Source organism: Salmo salar, chromosome 27 (assembly GCF_965601325.2).
Source record: "Salmo salar chromosome 27, fSalSal1, whole genome shotgun sequence".
Classification (NCBI taxonomy): domain Eukaryota; kingdom Metazoa; phylum Chordata; class Actinopteri; order Salmoniformes; family Salmonidae; genus Salmo; species Salmo salar.
Window position 1 is genome coordinate 10670790 of NC_138317.1, and position 19211 is coordinate 10690000.

The following is a 19211-nucleotide window of genomic DNA, read 5'->3' on the forward strand; positions in this document are numbered from 1 at the left end:
TATACTACGTAAGAAGAATGAATAAGCCTCAGCCACTTCATCCCTGAGTAGTCCTGTTTAATGTAACATTAATGTAATGTAACACCCAGTTTAATGTAACATGGATAGGTTTAGGCTACTACATGATACTCTAATTTTCCCTATACCCATCATGAGGTTGCTACAACCTAGCCTACGAATTAAATTGTCGTTGAAATTCTTATACAGGGACACTCGAAGTCAATCTTAAATGAATATTTGTCAACGCTCTGGAGAGGTTCCAACCAACTCATTGCACCAAGTACACATGTCGATCAGGAGCTCCACCGGGGCAGTCCTGTTAGTTCCCTTGGTTACAGACACGTTACATAGGCATAGTTCATAGAGTTGCTTCCTACATATGTCTGGCACCATCTCCTATCTTAACTTAAAGAACATATTCTGGGCGTTCTGCCAGATGGTCCTTGGGAGGAGGTCATGACGCCCCCCCCCCCATACCTTCACCTGGCAAAGGCAGGAACCAAGGATTGTTTATGAAATCAAAGACAAGATGAACATTTTCAAGACTGTTTCTTCACACAGTAAAATTTCCTTCACAAAAGTTCACAACATAGGGGCACAAAGGTTGAGCGAAAAATTTGAGGTGCTACCCACAGAGTGCTGTTGAGGCTACTGTAGACCTTCAATGCAAAATAGTGTGTTTTAATCAGTTATTTGGTGACGTGATAATATTTAGTATAGTTTTATCTAAAATGGATAACTTTTTTAATGTTTACCAATTTTTATATTCTGAAAATCACTGAGGAGGATGGTCCTCCCCTTCCTCCTCTGAGGAGCCTCCACTGCTATCCACAACCCGGTGAACACATCAAACATATGGAAACCACACGTTTGACTATTTTCCATTTATTCCATTCTAGACAGTATAATCAGCCCATAATCCTATAGCTCCTCCCACCAGCATCTGTCCCAACCTGTTAAAGACATTCTAAAGGATACCACTATTTTCTTCCACTAACCCATCATAGCATGGGTTGAAAACAGTGTATTCAGGCCTATGTGGGCCTATGGTTGAACATTGATTGGCATGTGCATTGCTAAAAAATATGTGTTCAACAGAAACTACAAAATGAAGTTGTTAGAACAATAAAATTAAATAAAATCCCTAAATGATGCAACTGACCATGAGGGTTGTAGGAAAGGAATTGCAATGAGGAAAGGGTCAATTACAAAAGAAAAGTGGTCAGAGACTAAATACAAGCACAACCAGCGGTGGTTTTAGGTATAGGCGACATGGGCAGCCGCCAGGGGCGGCATCTTGCCGGGGGCGGCACGGGGCGCCCACACCAAAAAAATGTGGAACCGTGACATTTGCGCGATCGGTTTTCTATTGCTCATTTGCACGTCACGTCAATGATATCATGTCACCATGTGGGACTGTGGGTCAATTAACCTTGTCGGAGTGGGCGCCCTGATTCTAGTTTGTGAGCTAGGCAGGCTACTGCCTGGGAAGGTCTTCCACTCAGAAGTACGAGATGGGGAGGGGAGCGGGGGTAGGTTGACTTCAGGTCTCCCCACTGGAAGCCTGAGGTAGGGGGAGCGGGGGAATCTATCAAATAGCGCACATCTAACTTTGTACAATACTAATGCAATTAGTAAAATCAGTCACACGATCAAATGCTACCAAATAAACCACAATTCATTCATAATACTGTGAATATATAGTTTCACAGACATATTGTTGCATTTTCTTCTGGTTTGTGCGAAATCGTTAAGAATAATATAAAACCAGTCTGCACACCACCAAGGTGAATTGGTTTAGTCTTGACTCGTGGTTGACAGTGTGGGGTGATGGGTAATGTATTGATGCTGGAGTGCCAAATCAGCACAAATTCGTTTCTATTTGTCTTTGTTACTTCTTTTTGATATTTATGAGTCTTATTTTTGTATATATTTGTATATTTATATCGTTTTAAATGTTAAGATTATTTATTTGTGTTGTTCCAAATGTCTGAATATAAATGACAGTGCAGAATGGGGCTTTTCTTTTGTTTGTTGGGGTCGCTGAAGGGGGAGGGGTTCGACCAGGGAGCCACACAATCTTGAACCGCCACTGGGCTCAACCTTTATTAAATGACCAGGATGATGAAAGGACACAACCTGGGCCAGTACCATCAAATTCAATTGACATTGATGCTGCAACATCAACTGTTTGTGCCATGTTACTCCAACACACATGTCAAAAGTCTTTTTGGCCTGTATTGGCCATAATATTGTAGGCCTTCTTTTATATTGAGAATAATGGGGCACTGTGTAAGGGCGCATTTATTTTGGCCTATGGTCTGCATAATTACTAAGAGGTTTGCTCTTTATTTGGGAACAAAGCCTACAAGTTAACAATGTAAACACTTATGAACAATATTTGTTTCATTCTGCTTGTACATGTTGACTGAATAACCCTGAGGCATGGGCTACTCTGTTATTTTCCTCACACTGGGTCACAGATTACTGACAGCCATGTGATGTAAAACCCAATACAGTTATTTCGTTTCAGACCCACTAGCTCTTACAAATTATGCTTGAGAACAAGATACGGGAGTCAATTTATTCAGCATATGTCTATAAACCTTATTGTCGAACTGGCCTATGTTACAACTTAATCCATTTAAACAAATATTAGAAGGAGGAATAGGTCGCACGAAAGCGCATCCAAATGGATGGATTTACTATCCGTATAGCGTTCGGTGACAGGCGCGTGATGCGTTGCTTTGGTACACGGGTAGCTGCAGCAGCATACATCAGCTGATCACTCTCAAGGTCGACTTCGCAGAGCATCATGGGGAGGACACTGAATCCACTGGTTCTACCCGGGGACCGCTACATCCCCAACAACTAAAACAACGCTGGTTCACCATCACCACCATAATTGGAGAATCACGCCTTTGCCCGTGAAGGCATAGCTGTCACGAGATGTGATGCAAAATAGCGAGTCACCGATAAATCAGAAAGGAGGTTGGTTACGCAGAGAGCACCTCGTTTTTCCTAGGTTGATGGAAGCTGGGCTATTGTCAAAGGGGAACGTGCGGATTGTCGCGCATCCACTCCACGAACCTGAGCTATAGGAAACGAATAACGTAGACATTTTCAAGAGGCTGTTTTTAAAGTGCCGCATTGGTGCCAGTGGAATCGTTAAGGGTGAGAGAGGAATAGCACGTCTGGTCACGACAGGTGAATTGCGCAAATTGCTTGATTTATACTATTGTATAACATATGTAGGGCATTGTTGACAAATCGTCCGTATGAAGGATTGATAGTAGGTCAAGTGTAGTGCTTGTTTGCCCGTTAAGAAGGCACCCGGCATCGTGTGGTAATGGCTCCGTTTGACCGCCAAGTGTCTTTTTTGCATTTTATAGTGATTTTTAAGCGAGGTATATTGTTTGCTGCTATCGGATTCATTATTGTCTTTTATGCATTGTAACAATGTAGCCTAACAACTGGACATAAAATAAACAAATTGAATGGAATCGTAAACGATTGAAAACATTGCTATCTATGAAGATGTTATGAAGTAAGCTAGTCAGACATGAAATGATAAAACAATGTTATTTTAGGGCTACTTGAGATGAATTCGTACAAGCAGCAGGGCAACGTTGTTGTTCTACTTGTGATCAGTTTCAGCACCAAGGACAGCGACGTATCAGTTCCTTATTTCTGAAGCTGCAGCTTGGAAGACTGGGCGGTTCCGCAAGCCTTTTCCACCTGAAGATCTTTTCTCTTGTCCTCCTGTCCTGTTTGTCAACTTCTCATCAAGAGCTGCTTTTTGTTATTGAATATCGCACTGAACATGGTGGAGGAGGAGGTAGGTGCTGCTCCCTAATATAATAAGGTGGACATAATAGTAGCCTTTGCTGCTGTTACTATATGCCGACCAAGCACTAGTCAGCTATACTATACTTTGACCATACAATGTGTGGCCCCTCAAAAGGTCCCTTAACCTTTTTATGAGTACAATCCACCAAATTATTTCCAATTCTGTTGCATGCAGTCAGAATGTCATGTGACTGTTCAAAACCCACTTCATAGTGGTGGGTGTTGTACTGTCTGATGCTGTATATCAGTGAGTCATCCTCATGTTCTATGCTGAGTTTCCATGAGCGAACCAGTGATAGAATTGGACAGTTTACTGTTCTATGAATTATAGGGTCCAGAAATAGCTTTTTGTTGTTGTTTTGTTATGCCTTTTCTATAATGCAAAATGGATGTCATTTAATTTAGTTGAGAGAGAGAGAGAGAGAGAGAGAGAGAGAGGTATTTCCCCTTCAACAATGCATTGGTGCAAGGACCAGCAATGCCATGTTTTATCGCTGTGTGTTTTTGGTCTATTTTAGCAAGTGCCAATTTAACCATCACCTCCAGGCAGTTGTTATGACAACGAGGAAGAGACAGATTCTCTTGGATGAAGGGGGCTATGGAAGAAGCCATGTGTGCATCCTTAGAAACAGGGAGGGTGAAAGAGATGCAGTCTGGGAGGGGGCTGTGGAAGAAGTAGTGTATTATATCATTAGAAAGAAAGGGAGGGGAACAAAAAGAGGGACAGAGAGATGAAGCCCTGAGACAGAATCAGAGTGTACAGCTCACTCAGATCAGATGGATAAGTTCCACTTCTGTGACTCTGAAAAGGACTACAGCCCTGTAGCATGCTTATTTTTTAACTGAGCGTTTGCTCACTTTGCAAACAACCCTATTTCTAGGCTAATAGCACGGAGTTGCATTGTAAACATAACTGAGGTATGTGTAATGGCTGTCGGGAGAGAGAGTTGACCAAGGTGCAGCGGAGTTAGTGTTCATCATTGAATATTTAATAGCAGAAAGAACACTATACAAAACAAAACGAGAAAACTGACAGCCAAACAGTCCTGTCAGGTGCAAAACACTAACAGAAACAATTACCCACAAAACCCAAAGGAAAAACATGCTCCTTATGTGTGACTCCCAATCAGCAACAACGAACTTCAGCTGTGCCTGATTGGGAGCCACACACGGCCCAAAACAAAGAAATACAAAAAACCTAGAAAACGAACATAGAACGCCCACCCAATGTAACACCCTGGCCTAACCAAAATAAAGAACAAAAACCCCTCTCTATGGCCAGGGCGTTACAGTATGACGGTGCGTAATCGTGGAATGAACACCCAGCATTTGAAGAGCTCTTTTACCACAGTCTTATTTTAAAACTCTCTCAACTCTAATCTTATTTCATGACTTGGGTGTTCTTTTAAAATGACACATTCAATATTGATCAAATTATTGTACTAATCAAGAGAATTTTACAGATTAGTTCACTGTTTTGAATGCATTTCATGGCTGCTTGTTTCTACTGAGTAATTGGGACTTGACAGGCAGCGAGGGGGGTTAGGGTAAGAGAAGAAGGGAGATGGGGAGTGGTAGAAGGTGCACTTCAGTATATAAACAGAGTGATAGGGGGAGGGAAGAGAGAGAGAGAGAGAGAGGGGGGAGCGGGTATGGTGGGAGCTATGGTGTATTGCTCCTCTTTGTTTAGAGTGTGTTAAAATACCACAGACTGTCACAGTGTACGTTTTGCGGACACACACTTTGCCTTGTGATGCATCCCTGCCTACTTCAGTTCCTGTTTTTCCTTGGGATGTCTGTTAGTGATTTGTATGGCTTTTGTGAAAACAGTTCCACTATTTAATGGAGCCACCATCACTTTGGGAGACCTTCCCGTCAAAACAGAGAGGTACAAACACAGCAAATATATACCACCATTTTGGAAATATGACAAATGGTAATGAGTAGGAGAAGAGATGGAAAGGCAGTGTTTATAATGGACCAGAATTGCATCATTCAACTATAGTTAGATGTAAGGTGATGTAAAGATCAAATAAATTATACTGATGCCAAGAACATTTTTATCAGGTATGAAGGGAAGACAAAGGGCTGTGAGAAATAGGTTTAACTCGGGACACATGAAAGCTGGGGTGTATACGAAGGGTACCAGGCAGCAGAAGATGAACAGCAGAGGGACTAATCAGTTTAGAGATGGAAAACGGGCCAATTAACGGGGGATAGAGTTTGCGGGATTCCACCCGGAGGTGCAGATCCCGGGTGGATAGCCATACCTTCTGTCAGAGACGATACCAAGGAGCCAGGGTCCGATGGCGATCCGCTTGTCCTCCAGGTACGACGACAGCGGCGTACAAACATCTGGGCAGAAGGTACGCCGACCTCTTCCTCCTGCTCGGAGAAGAGCGGGGGCTGATACACCAGGGAACACCAGGGCGAATGGCCCGTGGCAGAACAGGGAAGGGTGTTGCATGCGTATTCCACCCACACAAGCTGCTGGCTCCAGGTGGTGGGGTTGGCGGAGATCAGGCAGCGTAGAGTTGTCTCAAGGGCCTGGTTGGCTCGCTCCAACTGCCCATTGAACGCAAAGGACAGCCTGGCCGACGACCCAATGAGGGTGCAGAACGCCTTCCAGAACATTTTGGTATCCTGCATGTACCCTTATGTATCTGCATAAGGCTATAAAGTGGTCTGCTGATGTTATAATGTATACTCTAACAGGGGTGGGCAACTCCAGTCCTCGAGGGCCTGATTGGTGTCACAGTTTTGACCCAGCCCCAGTGAACATACCTGACTCCAATAATCACCTAATCAAGATCTTCAGTTTAGAATGCAATTTGATTAATCAGCTGTGTTTGCTAGGGATGGAGAAAAAGTGTGGTGAAAGACTGGTGAAATACCTTTTGTATAGAAATGTCCCCGAGTGAGCCCTCTTCATAAAGGTGGAAACTCCTTAGACCCAAATAACTATAGACCTATATCAGTAATATCTGTTCAATAGCAAAAATCTTTGAGAAATTAATATATTCCCAATTTCACCCTTCCAATCTGGCTTTAGACCCAACCATTCTGCTACTACAGAATTAGTGAAACTTACTAATGATATCAATTCTTCATCTGACCAAGGCAAACGAACTGTTGCCATCTTTGCTGATTTTACAAAAGCATTTGATTCAGTCAATCATTCTATTTCACCAGGAAAACTTTAAACATCGGTTTCACTAACAGATCACTAAACTGTATCTTAGCAATATATACTGCTCAAAAAAATAAAGGGAACACTTAAACAACACAATGTAACTCCAAGTCAATCACACTTCTGTGAAATCAAACTGTCCACTTAGGAAGCAACACTGATTGACAATACATTTCACATGCTGTTGTGCAAATGGAATAGACAACAGGTGGAAATTATAGGCAATTAGCAAGACACCCCCAATAAAGGAGTGGTTCAGCAGGTGGGGACCACAGACCACTTCTCAGTTCCTATGCTTCCTGGCTGATGTTTTGGTCACTTTTGAATGCTGGCGGTGCTTTCACTCTAGTGGTAGCATGAGACGGAGTCTACAACCCACACAAGTGGCTCAGGTAGTGCAGCTCATCCAGGATGGCACATCAATGCGAGCTGTGGCAAGAAGGTTTGTTGTGTCTGTCAGCGTAGTGTCCAGAGCATGGAGGCGCTACCAGGAGACAGGCCAGTACATCAGGAGACGTGGAGGAGGCCGTAGGAGGGCAACAACCCAGCAGCAGGACCGCTACCTCCGCCTTTGTGCAAGGAGGAGCAGGAGGAGCACTGCCAGAGCCCTGAAAATGACCTCCAGCAGGCCACAAATGTGCATGTGTCTGCTCAAACGGTCAGAAACAGACTCCATGAGGGTGGTATGAGGGCCCGACGTCCACAGGTGGGGGTTGTGCTTACAGCCCAACACCGTGCAGGACGTTTGGCATTTGCCAGAGAACACCAAGATTGGAAAATTCGCCACTGGCGCCCTGTGCTCTTCACAGATGGAAGCAGGTTCACACTGAGCACATGTGACAGACGTGACAGAGTCTGGAGACGCCGTGGAGAACGTTCTGCTGCCTGCAACATCCTCCAGCATGACCGGTTTGGCGGTGGGTCAGTTATGGTGTGGGGTGGCATTTCCTTGGGGGGCCGCACAGCCCTCCATGTGCTCGCCAGAGGTAGCCTGACTGCCATTAAATACCGAGATGAGATCCTCAGACCCCTTGTGAGACCATATGCTGGTGCGGTTGGCCCTGGGTTCCTCCTAATGCAAGACAATGCTAGACCTCATGTGGCTGGAGTGTATCAGCACTTCCTGCAAGAGGAAGGCATTGATGCTATGGACTGGCCCGCCCGTTCCCCAGACCTGAATCCAATTGAGCACATCTGGGACATCATGTCTCGCTCCATCCAGCAACGCCACGTTGCACCACAGACTGTCCAGGAGTTGGCGGATGCTTTAGTCCAGGTCTGGAAGGAGATCCCTCAGGAGACCATCCGCCACCTCATCAGGAGCATGCCCAGGCGTTGTAGGGAGGTCATACAGGCACGTGGAGGCCACACACACTACTGAGCCTCATTTTGACTTGTTTTAAGGACATTACATCAAAGTTGGATCAGCCTGTAGTGTGGTTTTCCACTTTAATTTGAGTGTGACTCCAAATCCAAACCTCCATGGGTTGATAAATTGGATTTCCATTGATTATTTTTGTGTGTTTTTGTTATCAGCACATTCAACTATGTAAAGAAAAAAGTATTTAAGAAGATTATTTCATTCATTCAGATCTAGGATGTGTTATTTTAGTGTTCCCTTTATTTTTTTGAGCAGTGTAAAATAATGTGTTTTCATAGGACACAAATCACAACTTCTTGTACTCAGTATAGGTGTACCTCAAGGCTCAGTATTGACCCCCCCCCCCCTTATTTTCTCTATATTCATTCAAATTTTTCAGAATACACATGTTCACTGATTCGCTGATGATACAGTGCTCTATACATCAGGTTCAAAAATTTTGCAGATAAAAGCGACTCTCCAAAATGATTTTACCACTTTACAAAAATGGTTTCTTGCAAATAATTTGGTTTTAAATCAAACAAAGTCCTATATCATGCTGTTTGGTACACAGCAAAGAATAAACTCCACAGCTGACAATTTCAAAATTCATGGAACAATGCTTGAAAGTGTTGAAATATCTGAATTATCATTTTGAAAGCATATTGATTATATTGGAAAAACAGTTAACAATAAGCGTGATTTACTGTATCCATTAGAAAGACTTTAGTTAGCCCAACTGCTGCTTCCTATCCTAGACTCTGGTGACATTATCTATCAAAACACCCCCAAGACCTTACTTTGTGAATTAGATGTCATTTATAACCATCTTTGCAGATTCATTCTTGGATGCCATTTTAAGACATCATTACAATAAATGGTCTGCCACTCACAAACAGAAGACAACTGCATTGGTACCACTTTATTTTTAGATGTATCAACTTAAATGTCCCTGTATAGGAACACCTAACTTCACAAGACTCGCACTGCTCCTTTCGACAACAGCAGCAATTGTAAGGGCTGTCGTCGTAATAAAACCAAGGTGCAGCGGAGGATGTGTGTTCATCTTGATATTTAATGAAAAAAGGAGAACACTATACAAAAATTAACCAAAGACAGCAAAACAGTCCTGTCAGGAAAAACTCTCAACAGAAAGCACTAGACAGAAACAGAAAACAATCCCCCACAAAAACCCAAAGGAGCCACACACGGCCCAAAACGAAGAAATACAAAAACATAGAAAAATGAATATAGAACGCCCACCCAATGTAACACCCTGGCCTAACCAAAATAAAGAACAAAAACCCCTCTCTATGGCCAGGGCGTTACAGTACCCCCCCCCCAAAGGTGCGGACTCCGGCCGCAAAACCTGACTCTGAAGGGGAGGGTCCGGGTGGACCTTCTTACGCGGCGGCTCAGGTGCGGGACGTGGCCTCCGCTCCACCCTCGGCGTCGCCCACTTAGGTGGCGCCCCTGGCCGCGCCGGAGGACTGGTGGGCGACCCTGACTGCGCCCGGCTGGCGATTCTGGTTGCGCCCGGCAGGCGGGCGACCCTGGCTGTGCCCGGCTGGCGCTCGACCGTGGCTGCGCCCGGTTGGCGGGCGACCCTGGCTGCGCCCGGCTGGCGGGCGATTCTGGTTGCGCCCGGCTGACGGGCGACCCTGGCTGTGCCCGGCGGCACTGACCCAGGATTCACCAGGCTGGGGAGACATGAAGGAGGCCTGGCCCTGGGCACAGGCACAGGACTCACCAGGCTGGGGGGCTGCTCTGGCGGCTCCGGACAGGCGGGCGGCTCTGGCGGCTCCGGACTGGCGGGCGGCTCTGGCGGCTCTGGTGGCTCCGGACTGGCGGGCGGCTCTGGCGGCCCAGGACAGGCGGGCGGCTCTGGCGGCTCCGGACAGGCGGGCGGCTCTGGCGGCTCCGGACAGGCGGGTTGCTCTGGCGGCTCCGGACAGGCGGGCGGCTCTGGCGGCCCAGGACAGGCGGGCGGCTCTGGCGGCTCTGGCGGCTCTGGCGGCTCTGGCGGCTCTGGCGGCCCGAGACTGGCGGGCGGCTCTGGCGGCTCTGGACTGGCGGGGGGCTCTGGCGGCTCCGGACTGGCGGGCGGCTCTGGCGGCTCCGGACTGGCGGGCGGCTCTGGCGGCTCTGGTGGCTCCGGACTGGCGGGCGGCTCTGGCAGATCCGGACTGGCGGGCGGCTCTGGCGGCTCCGGACTGGCGGGCGGCTCTGGTGGCTCCGGACTGGCGGGTGGCTCTGGCGGGAGACATGAAGGAGGCCTGGCTCTGGGCGCAGGCACTGGACTCACCAGGCTGGGGAGACCCACTGGAGGCCTGGTCCGTGGAGGAGGCACAGGACTGACCAGGATGGGGAGACCCACTGGAGGCCTTGTCCGTGGAGTAGGTACAGGACTGACCAGGATGGGGAGACCCCCTGGAGGCCTGGTCCGTGGAGGAGGAACAGGACTGACCAGGATGGGGAGACCCCCTGGAGGCCTGGTCCGAGGAGGAGGCACAGGATAAACCGGGCTGTGGGGGAGCACTGGAGTTCTGGTATGTAGGCTCTTTACCCACACTCCAGGCTGAATGCCCACTTTGGCCCGGCACGGGCAGAGCGCAGGCATTGGGCGAACTGGGCCCTCCCAGCGCCCTGGAGACACAGTGCGCAGAGCCGGTGCAGGATAACCTGGACCGAAAAGGCGCACTGGAGACCAGACGTGCTGAGCTGGCACAATCCGTCCTGGCTCGATGCCTCGATGCCATGGCACTTGCGGGGGGCTGGCCTATAGCGCACCAGGCTATGAACGCGCACTGGAGACACCGTGTGCTTCACAGCATAACACGGTGCCTTACCAGTACCACGCTGCTTCCGGTAAGCACGGGGAGTTGGCTCAGGTCTGCTGCCTGACTCCGCCAATCTCCCCGTGTGCCCCCCAAAAAATGTTTTGGGGGGGCTGCCTCTCGTGTCTGCTGCGCTCCCTCGCTTCATACCAGCGCCTCTCAGCTATCGCCGCCTCGATCTCCCACTGCGGGCGGCGATACTCCCCAGCTTGAGCCCATGGTCCTTTACCGTCCAGCAATTTCTCCCAATTCCACAACTCCCAATAGCTCCTCTCCTGGTGCCTCTCCTTCCTCCGCTGCTTGGTCCGTTTCTTGGTGGGTGATTCTGTAAGGGCTGTTGTCGTAATAAAACCAAGGTGCAGCGGAGGATGTGTGTTCATCTTGATATTTAATGAAAAAAGGAGAACACTTTACAAAAATAAACCAAAGACAGCAAAACAGTCCTGTCAGGAAAAACTCTCAACAGAAAGCACTAGACAGAAACAGAAAACAATCACCCACAAAATCCAAAGGAAAAACAGGCTACTTATGTGTGACTCCCAATCAGCAACAACGAACTACAGCTGTGCCTGATTGGGAGCCACACAGGGCCCAAAACAAAGAAATACAAAAACAGAAAAATGAACATAGAACGCCCACCCAATGTAACACCCTGGCCTAACCAAAATAAAGAACAAAAACCCCTCTCTATGGCCAGGGCCAAGGGTACATCCTGAGATTGGAGTAAGATCTTTCAGATACAAAGGCCCAACTGACTGAAATACTTTACCTATAGAAATCAGGGCATTAAAATCCCACAGTGAATTTAAGAAAGTTATTTTTCAAATGTTAAGAACAAACTGTTTGTGTTTTTAACTAATAAAAACATCACCATGTGAATATATTTGTAAATATATACCTGTCTGTATGTATATATTATAGGTACTTAGTTGTATTAGTAGTTTTAGCAGTAGTTTGTATTAGTTGTAAGCCTATTAGTAGTTGTACAACAACTTGTTGATGTTGTCAATATATGTTTTTATTGTTGTTATCTCATGGTTATTATTATTAGACAATAGTTGACATATTACTCTTGCTACTAAGTATAATTTGTTTTAAATATTTTTTTCATTTGGACACAAGAGATTTCATCCTGCAAAATATTGAATAAATAATGAAATATTCAGTGGTGGTACAGGTCAAGAGAAGAATAAAGGTGGTTCAGTAAACATGTGTAAACTTGTCTGAGACTTCAGGAAGTTTAGGCTTTACCTCAGCGAGCTAATGCTGTATGAAGTCACGTAGGCTGCAGATGACTTGGGTTTGACACCCCGGGCCAGAGACATTTAGAATAGCTTAACCTTTAACTGTATGATGTCATTCCCAGACAGTGCATGTACAACAGCATTAATGCCTCTGACAGAGTTTTAGTTTTACACTGTAGGGGCTCCTTGATCCGAATGTACTGTGCATAATCCCCTGATAACATACACTCTCCCCACTCTGTCTCTAACAGAAAAAGCAGGTGACAGGGTACCTCCTTTTCTCCCTGGCCACTGCAGTCATTGGCTCGCTGCAGTTTGGCTACAACACAGGGGTCATTAATGCACCGGAGCAGGTTTGTAGGTTTATCTTGTGTTTTCTTATAGCAGTGAAAGCATGTGTGGGCTTTGGTTTTGTTCAACTGTACGTTATGTTTACGTTATGTTTACGTTATGTTTAATCACTTTCCATCGTTGCCTGTGGATATTGTACTATTACACTGCGCTTCATCAAGCGTTAAATCAAGAGATAGTATCTTGATAACGCTTTATCTCTCTAATCATTCTCTCTCTCTCTCACTCGCTCGCTCTCTCTCTCTCCCTCTTCTTTTCTCTCCCTCTCTCTCCCTCTCTCTCTTTCTCCCCCTCGCCTGTTTAGAAACTGCGGGCGTTCTTCAACAACACGTGGGTGGAGAGGTATGGCGAGCCCATCAAACCAGGAACGTGCACCATTGTGTGGAGCTTTTCGGTGGCCGTCTTTAGTGTGGGCGGCATGGTGGGCTCCTTCAGCGTCGGAGTGATGGCAGACAGATTTGGGAGGTGAGGGGGTCACCCAGTATTCACCCATTTCACCCCGGTGCCATTTTTCACTGACTATTGTTTGTTTTCTAACGTTAACATTTCCGAACAGGGTAGCAAGTGCAGTTCTCAATGCAAAAACCAAAAACGTTGACATGTAGATTAAAAACCAGTGCACCTTCACACAATATAATATTATTTGAGTCAGGATACTTAGAATAACATTGCTAGTGAATTGTCAGTCATCTGCACTGATTTTAAAAGACACAACCATTTATCAGCTATCCACACGTTGTCGATGGTACAACAATCAGCTGTGAATAAGGTTTATTAAAAGTATTGGGAATGTTTTCCTCAGGAGTGAATTTAGTCACTCTCCAGTTCTGGTCCTTTCCTTCGTCTATTTCTGTTTCTACCTCTGCTAAGCTGTCAGAACCAATGAGTCTCCAAGGAGTCAGCGGAGTGTGATTGGAATCGCTGCAAACTATTAAACTATTCCTCTGTTTCCTTCTCCCACTACTTCCCTCTACATCTCACTCTCCCTCCCTCTTAACCTCTCTCTCTGTCTATCTCTTACTCTACATGTTGTCTCTTAACCCTCCAATCTCTGTGTGTGTGTGTGTGTGTGTGTGTGTGTGTGTGTGTGTGTGTGTGTGTGTGTGTGTGTGTGTGTGAGTGTGTGTGTGAGTGTGTGAGTGTGTGTGTGTGTGTGTGTGTGTGTGTGTGTGTGTGTGTGTGTGTGTGTGTGTGTGTGTGTGTGTGTGTGTGTGTGTGTGTGTGTGTGTGTGTCTCGGGGTATTGGGATAAAGGAAATTGTCCATGTTCCTGGTCAACATCCTGGCTGTGATTGGAGGCCTCCTCATGGGTTTCTCCACCCTCTGCTCCTCCTACGAGATGGTCATCGCCGGACGCCTCGTCATCGGCCTCTTCTGCGGCCTCTTCACCGGCCTTACACCCATGTACGTGGGGGAGCTGTCCCCCACCCCTCTACGGGGCGCTTTCGGCACCTTGCACCAGCTGGGCGTGGTGATTGGCATCCTCGTGGCTCAGGTCAGTCCTCGATGGCTGCCATCTTGATTTCTGCCCATTAACTTAGGAATAGTCTTAACATCTACATTACCATACAATATGTCTACTTGTGATGCTGGGAAAAAAGTCCCCATATAAGAATACTATGTTTTATGTGCGTATTGGGAGTATTCTTATATGCAGTGATGTAGTGGTAAAAAATTTGCTGGGTAAACGCTGATCGCCATTAGCGATAATAAAGTTATGGCCCCTATACTTTCAATGCATTTTCCCGCGAAAGGTGGGTAAATGCTCATGCTGAATAAAAAAAGGTGCGTAAACGACGTTTACTTGCGTTTACTCTCCACTACACCACTGCTTATATGATTAAGTTGTAACCGGCAGACATTCTGACGTCTGATCACGCACCCTTGCCTCTTAACATTGGAGTAATGTCTTTGTCTAATTATATGCTAATTACTGTAATTATTTAATGAGGATTAAATTATATTTTAATAGGCGAATACATCTTGCTCTAAGAATACAATTAGTAATATTCCTCCCCTTCATTTTCTCCCACACACTGTCATGAAACCTTCTCCATTTGAATCCCTTTATAGAACTGCCTCATCCATTCCATACCACCAATGGATTAGTGTATTGTTTATACTATCAACCATAGTGTATATCCCATCAGTGCTTCCCATCCCATCAACGTACAGTATATCCCATTGATGTTTGCATGTAAGCTGTGGTGCTGGGAATGAAACATTCCTGGTAGTAAAGTTAATCCTATCTAAACCTCTCTGTGTTGTAGATCTTTGGCTTGGAGTCTCTGCTGGGGTCGGACAAGTTGTGGCCTCTGCTGCTGGCTCTGACGGTCGTCCCGGCCGCGCTGCAGTGTATCCTGCTGCCCTTTTGTCCCGAGAGCCCTCGCTTCCTCCTCATCAACCAGAACAAGGAGGAGCAGGCCCGCAAAGGTGGGTGCTCCACACCATAGAAACCATCAAATTGTTGAGGTTTGAGGGGCTTTGCACATTCCAGTAATTCTATAGCTACACTCCAAACGCAATCATTTACTCTGGATGGTCAGGAAGATAAATGGAAATGCTTCATTTAATACTCCTATTTTAGCTTGATACCTGGTATTGTATCTATTTGAGGAGAAATAATGTAGTAAAATGTAGTAATTTGGCAAGTGGTACATAGACGCCAATACCAACATACGTATGTCACAATAAAACATACACTCAGTGGTCAGTCTATTAGGTACACCACCCTGTTCATGAAAATGGTTTGCTCCTACAGACAGTGAGTCACGTGACAGTGGCTTGCTATATAAAGCAGGCAGACAGGCATGGAAGCATTCAGTTACTATTCCACTGAACGTTAGAATGGGAAAAACAAATGACCTAAGGAGCTTTGAGTGTGGTATGATTGTCGGTGCCATGCAGGCCGGTTTCAGTAACTCAGAAACGGTCTTTATGCTTTTTGGACACGACAGTGTCCAGGGTTTACCAAGAATTGGTGCGACAAACAAAAAACATCCGGCTTGTGGGCGATAACAGCTTGTTGATGAAAGGTCGGAGGAGAATGGCAAGAAACGTGCAAGCTAACAGACAGGCAAATAACGGCACAGTACAACAGCGGTGTTCAGAGCTTCATCTCGGAATGCACAACTCGCTGGTCCTTGTCACGGATGGGGTATTGCAGCAGACATCCACACCGGGTTCCACTCATCAGCTAAAAACAGTTGGCCTGCGATCACCAATACTGGACAATTGAGGAATGGAAAACCATTGCCTGGTCCGACGAATCCCGGTTCCTGTTGAGTCAGGATTTGGAGTAAGCAGCATGAGTCCATGGCCCCATCCTGCCTGGTGTGAACGGTACAGGCTAGTGGAGGTGGTATACTGATTTGGGGAATGTTTTCCTGGCACACTTTACGTCCCTTGATAACAATTGAGCAATGTTTCCATGTCCTGAAGAATTCAGGCTGTTTTGGAAGCAAAGTACTATATGGGTGTACCTAATAAGCCTTCATTGGACACTATATATACAAAAGTATGTGGACACCCCTTCAAATGAGTGGATTCGGCTATTTCAGCCACAGCCGTTGCTGACAGGTGTATAAAATCGAGCAGACAGCCATCTCCATAGACACATATTTGGCAGTAGAATGGCCTTACTGAAGAGCTCAGCGACTTTCAACGTCGCACCATCATACGATGCCACCTTTCCAACAAGTTAGTTTGTCAAATTTCTTCTCTGCTAGAGCTGCCCTGGTCAGCTGTAAGTGTTGTTATTGCGAAGTAGAAACGTCTAGGAGCAACAACGGCTCAGACGTGAAGTGGTAGGCCACACAAGCTCACAGAACGGGACCGCCGAGGGCTGAAGCTCGTAGTGCATAAAAATCGTCTGTACTCCGTTGCAACACTCACGACCGAGTTCCAAACTTACTCTGGAAGCAAAATCAACAGAGCTTCGTCGGGAGCTTCATGAAATGGGTTTTCATGGCCGAGAATCCGCACACAAGCCTAAGATCACCATGCACAATGCCAAGCGTTGGCTGGAGTGGTGTAAAACTCGCCACCATTGGACTCTGGAGCAGTGGAAATGCGTTCTCTGGAGTGATGAATCACACTTCATCATCTGGCAGTCCGACGGACAAATCTGGGTTTGGCGGATGCCAGGAGAACGCTACCTGCCCGAATGCATAGTGCCAACTGTAAAGTTTGGTGGAGGAATAATGGTAAGTGGTTCTTTTTCATTGTTCGGGCTAGGCCCCTTAGTTCCAGTGAAGGGAAATCTTAACGCTACAGCATATAATGACATTCTAGACCTTTCTGCGCTCCCAACTTTGTGGCAACAGTTTGGGGAAGGCCCTTTCCTGTTTCAGCATGACAATGCCCCCATGCACAAAGCGAGGTCCATAACGAAATGGTTTGTTGAGATCGGTGTGGAAGAACATGACTGGCCTGCACAGAGACATGACGTCAACCCCATCGAACACCTTTGGGGTGAATTAGAACGCCACCTGCGAGCCAGGCCTAATCGCCCAACATCAGTGCCCGACCTCACCAATGCTCTTGAGGCTGAATGGAAGCAAGTCCCCGCAGCAATGTTCCAATATCTAGTGGAAAGCCTTCCCAGAAGAGTGGAGGCTGTTATAACAGTAAAGGGGGGACCAACTCCATATTAATGCCCATCATTTTGGAATAAGATGTTTGACGAGCAGGTGTCCACATACTTTTAGTCATATAGTGTCTGTTAAATACCCTTGAATGTGAATTGTGCATGCCAAACATAGGCCTGTGGCATTATTGCCCTTCCTCTGACTGGGCATGAATTTAACGCATACAGTGACAGGCTTAGACAGGCCAGGCGAGACAGAAGCTTGTTGAGCCAAGAAAAGAGTCCTTGACTGACGCACGGCATAGGCCAACAGCAGGTTTTGAAATCGGTCCCTGCAGTATTTCACACTGTGGGGGTCACCTGAGTGCATGTCCTAATCTCCTTTACACTGTTTTGTTTCAAACACACTGCTTTGGTGAATAAGATAATAAAAAAGGGAACATTTGTTTTGGTCAGTCTTTTATGTGATGGGTACCGTAATGAAAGAACTGGCAGGACCATGGACAGCTACTGAACAAACAACTACAACGCTGGCCGGTTTTAGTGTTGGTGCTGCTGTCTGTTCTGCTAGAAAATGTACTCAACTAGTGTTTTTAAAGGTCCAATGCAGTTTTTATCTCATTATCAAATCATTTTTGTCTGACAATTAAGTATCTTACTGTGATTGTTTTAAATTAAAATGGTCAAAAAGAAACAAAATAGCCTCTTGGCAAAGAGCAATTTTTCAAGCAATAATTTTGCAAGGACTGTCTTGGAGTGGTCTGAGTGGAGAAGGAAAAATTTAAAACGAGCTGTTATTGGCATAGAGGTTTGAAACTCTCTTATTGGTCTATTAACTCATTTACCTCCTGGTGATGTCACCAGACAGGCCAAAACTCCATCCCACCAAAACAGGCTGAAATTTCAGGCGGTCTTTTCAAACAGCTCTTATGCTAAAAGGGCATTATCATAATTTTCACAATTTAGGGGCCTCCTGAGTGGTGCTGCTGACTAAGGCACTGCTTTGCAGTCCTGAGGCGACACTACAGCCTCGGGTGCGATCCCAGGCTGTGTCACAGCCTTCCGTGACCGGGAGCCCCATCGAGCGGGCCACAATTAGACGGTTTGGCGGGGGGATTTCCTTGAACCATTGCGCTCTAGTGACTCCTTGTGGTGGGCCGAGTGCCTGCAAGCTGACCTCAGTTGTCAGTTGAACGTTGTTTCCTCCGACACATTGGTGCGACTTGTTTCCGGGTTAAGCTCGACTCGACCTTCACCTCTCCCAAGCCCGTTGGCGAGTTGCAGTGATGAGACAAGACCGTGACTACCAGTTGGGAGGAACAAGGGGGTTATAAACATAAATATGAATAATTTTCATAATTTCACAGTATTAATCCAACCTCATAGTGTGGAAATATAAATAAAACACAGGAAATCACATTTTTGATCACGCTGGCCCTTTAAAGATGCTTTGCGCTACATTTCTTACTTCAGTCCTCAAAGAAAAGGATATCTGTAGGATATCTTGTACAAAACAAAGAAGGTTTTATGCACCTAAAGTATTTCAATATTTTCTTTAACATTTTCTTTAACACCTAACGATTTTACAAATACATCCTCTCCTTTTACAACTTGTATGTCCTTCACATTAAAGTGTAACCTATCGGGCTCTCTCACTCTGCCATTTTCTCCCCCCAGCTCTGGTGCGTCTGCGTGGCACAGAGGACGTGAGTAAAGACATGCAGGAGATGAAGGAGGAGAGTTCCAAGATGGCCATGGAGAAGAAAGTGACCATCCCTGAGCTGTTCCGCACC

The 19211-nt window shown here is 46.1% G+C and overlaps 1 protein-coding gene across 1 annotated transcript in view; it reads left to right on the forward strand.

The window, feature by feature from the left end:
• The first annotated feature begins 2728 nt into the window (after positions 1 to 2728).
• Positions 2729 to 19211, forward strand: part of LOC106588439 (solute carrier family 2, facilitated glucose transporter member 1) — a 21393-nt gene continuing 4910 nt past the window's right edge. Inside the window, exons 1-7 of the mRNA XM_014177444.3 lie at positions 2729 to 3207; positions 3652 to 3838; positions 12732 to 12833; positions 13136 to 13296; positions 14085 to 14325; positions 15101 to 15263; positions 19096 to 19211. The exon at positions 19096 to 19211 is cut by the window's right edge and continues 72 nt beyond it. Of these exons, the coding sequence (XP_014032919.1) occupies positions 3824 to 3838; positions 12732 to 12833; positions 13136 to 13296; positions 14085 to 14325; positions 15101 to 15263; positions 19096 to 19211 (798 nt within the window). The 5' untranslated portion in view covers positions 2729 to 3207; positions 3652 to 3823. The remainder of the gene's footprint in view (positions 3208 to 3651; positions 3839 to 12731; positions 12834 to 13135; positions 13297 to 14084; positions 14326 to 15100; positions 15264 to 19095) is intronic.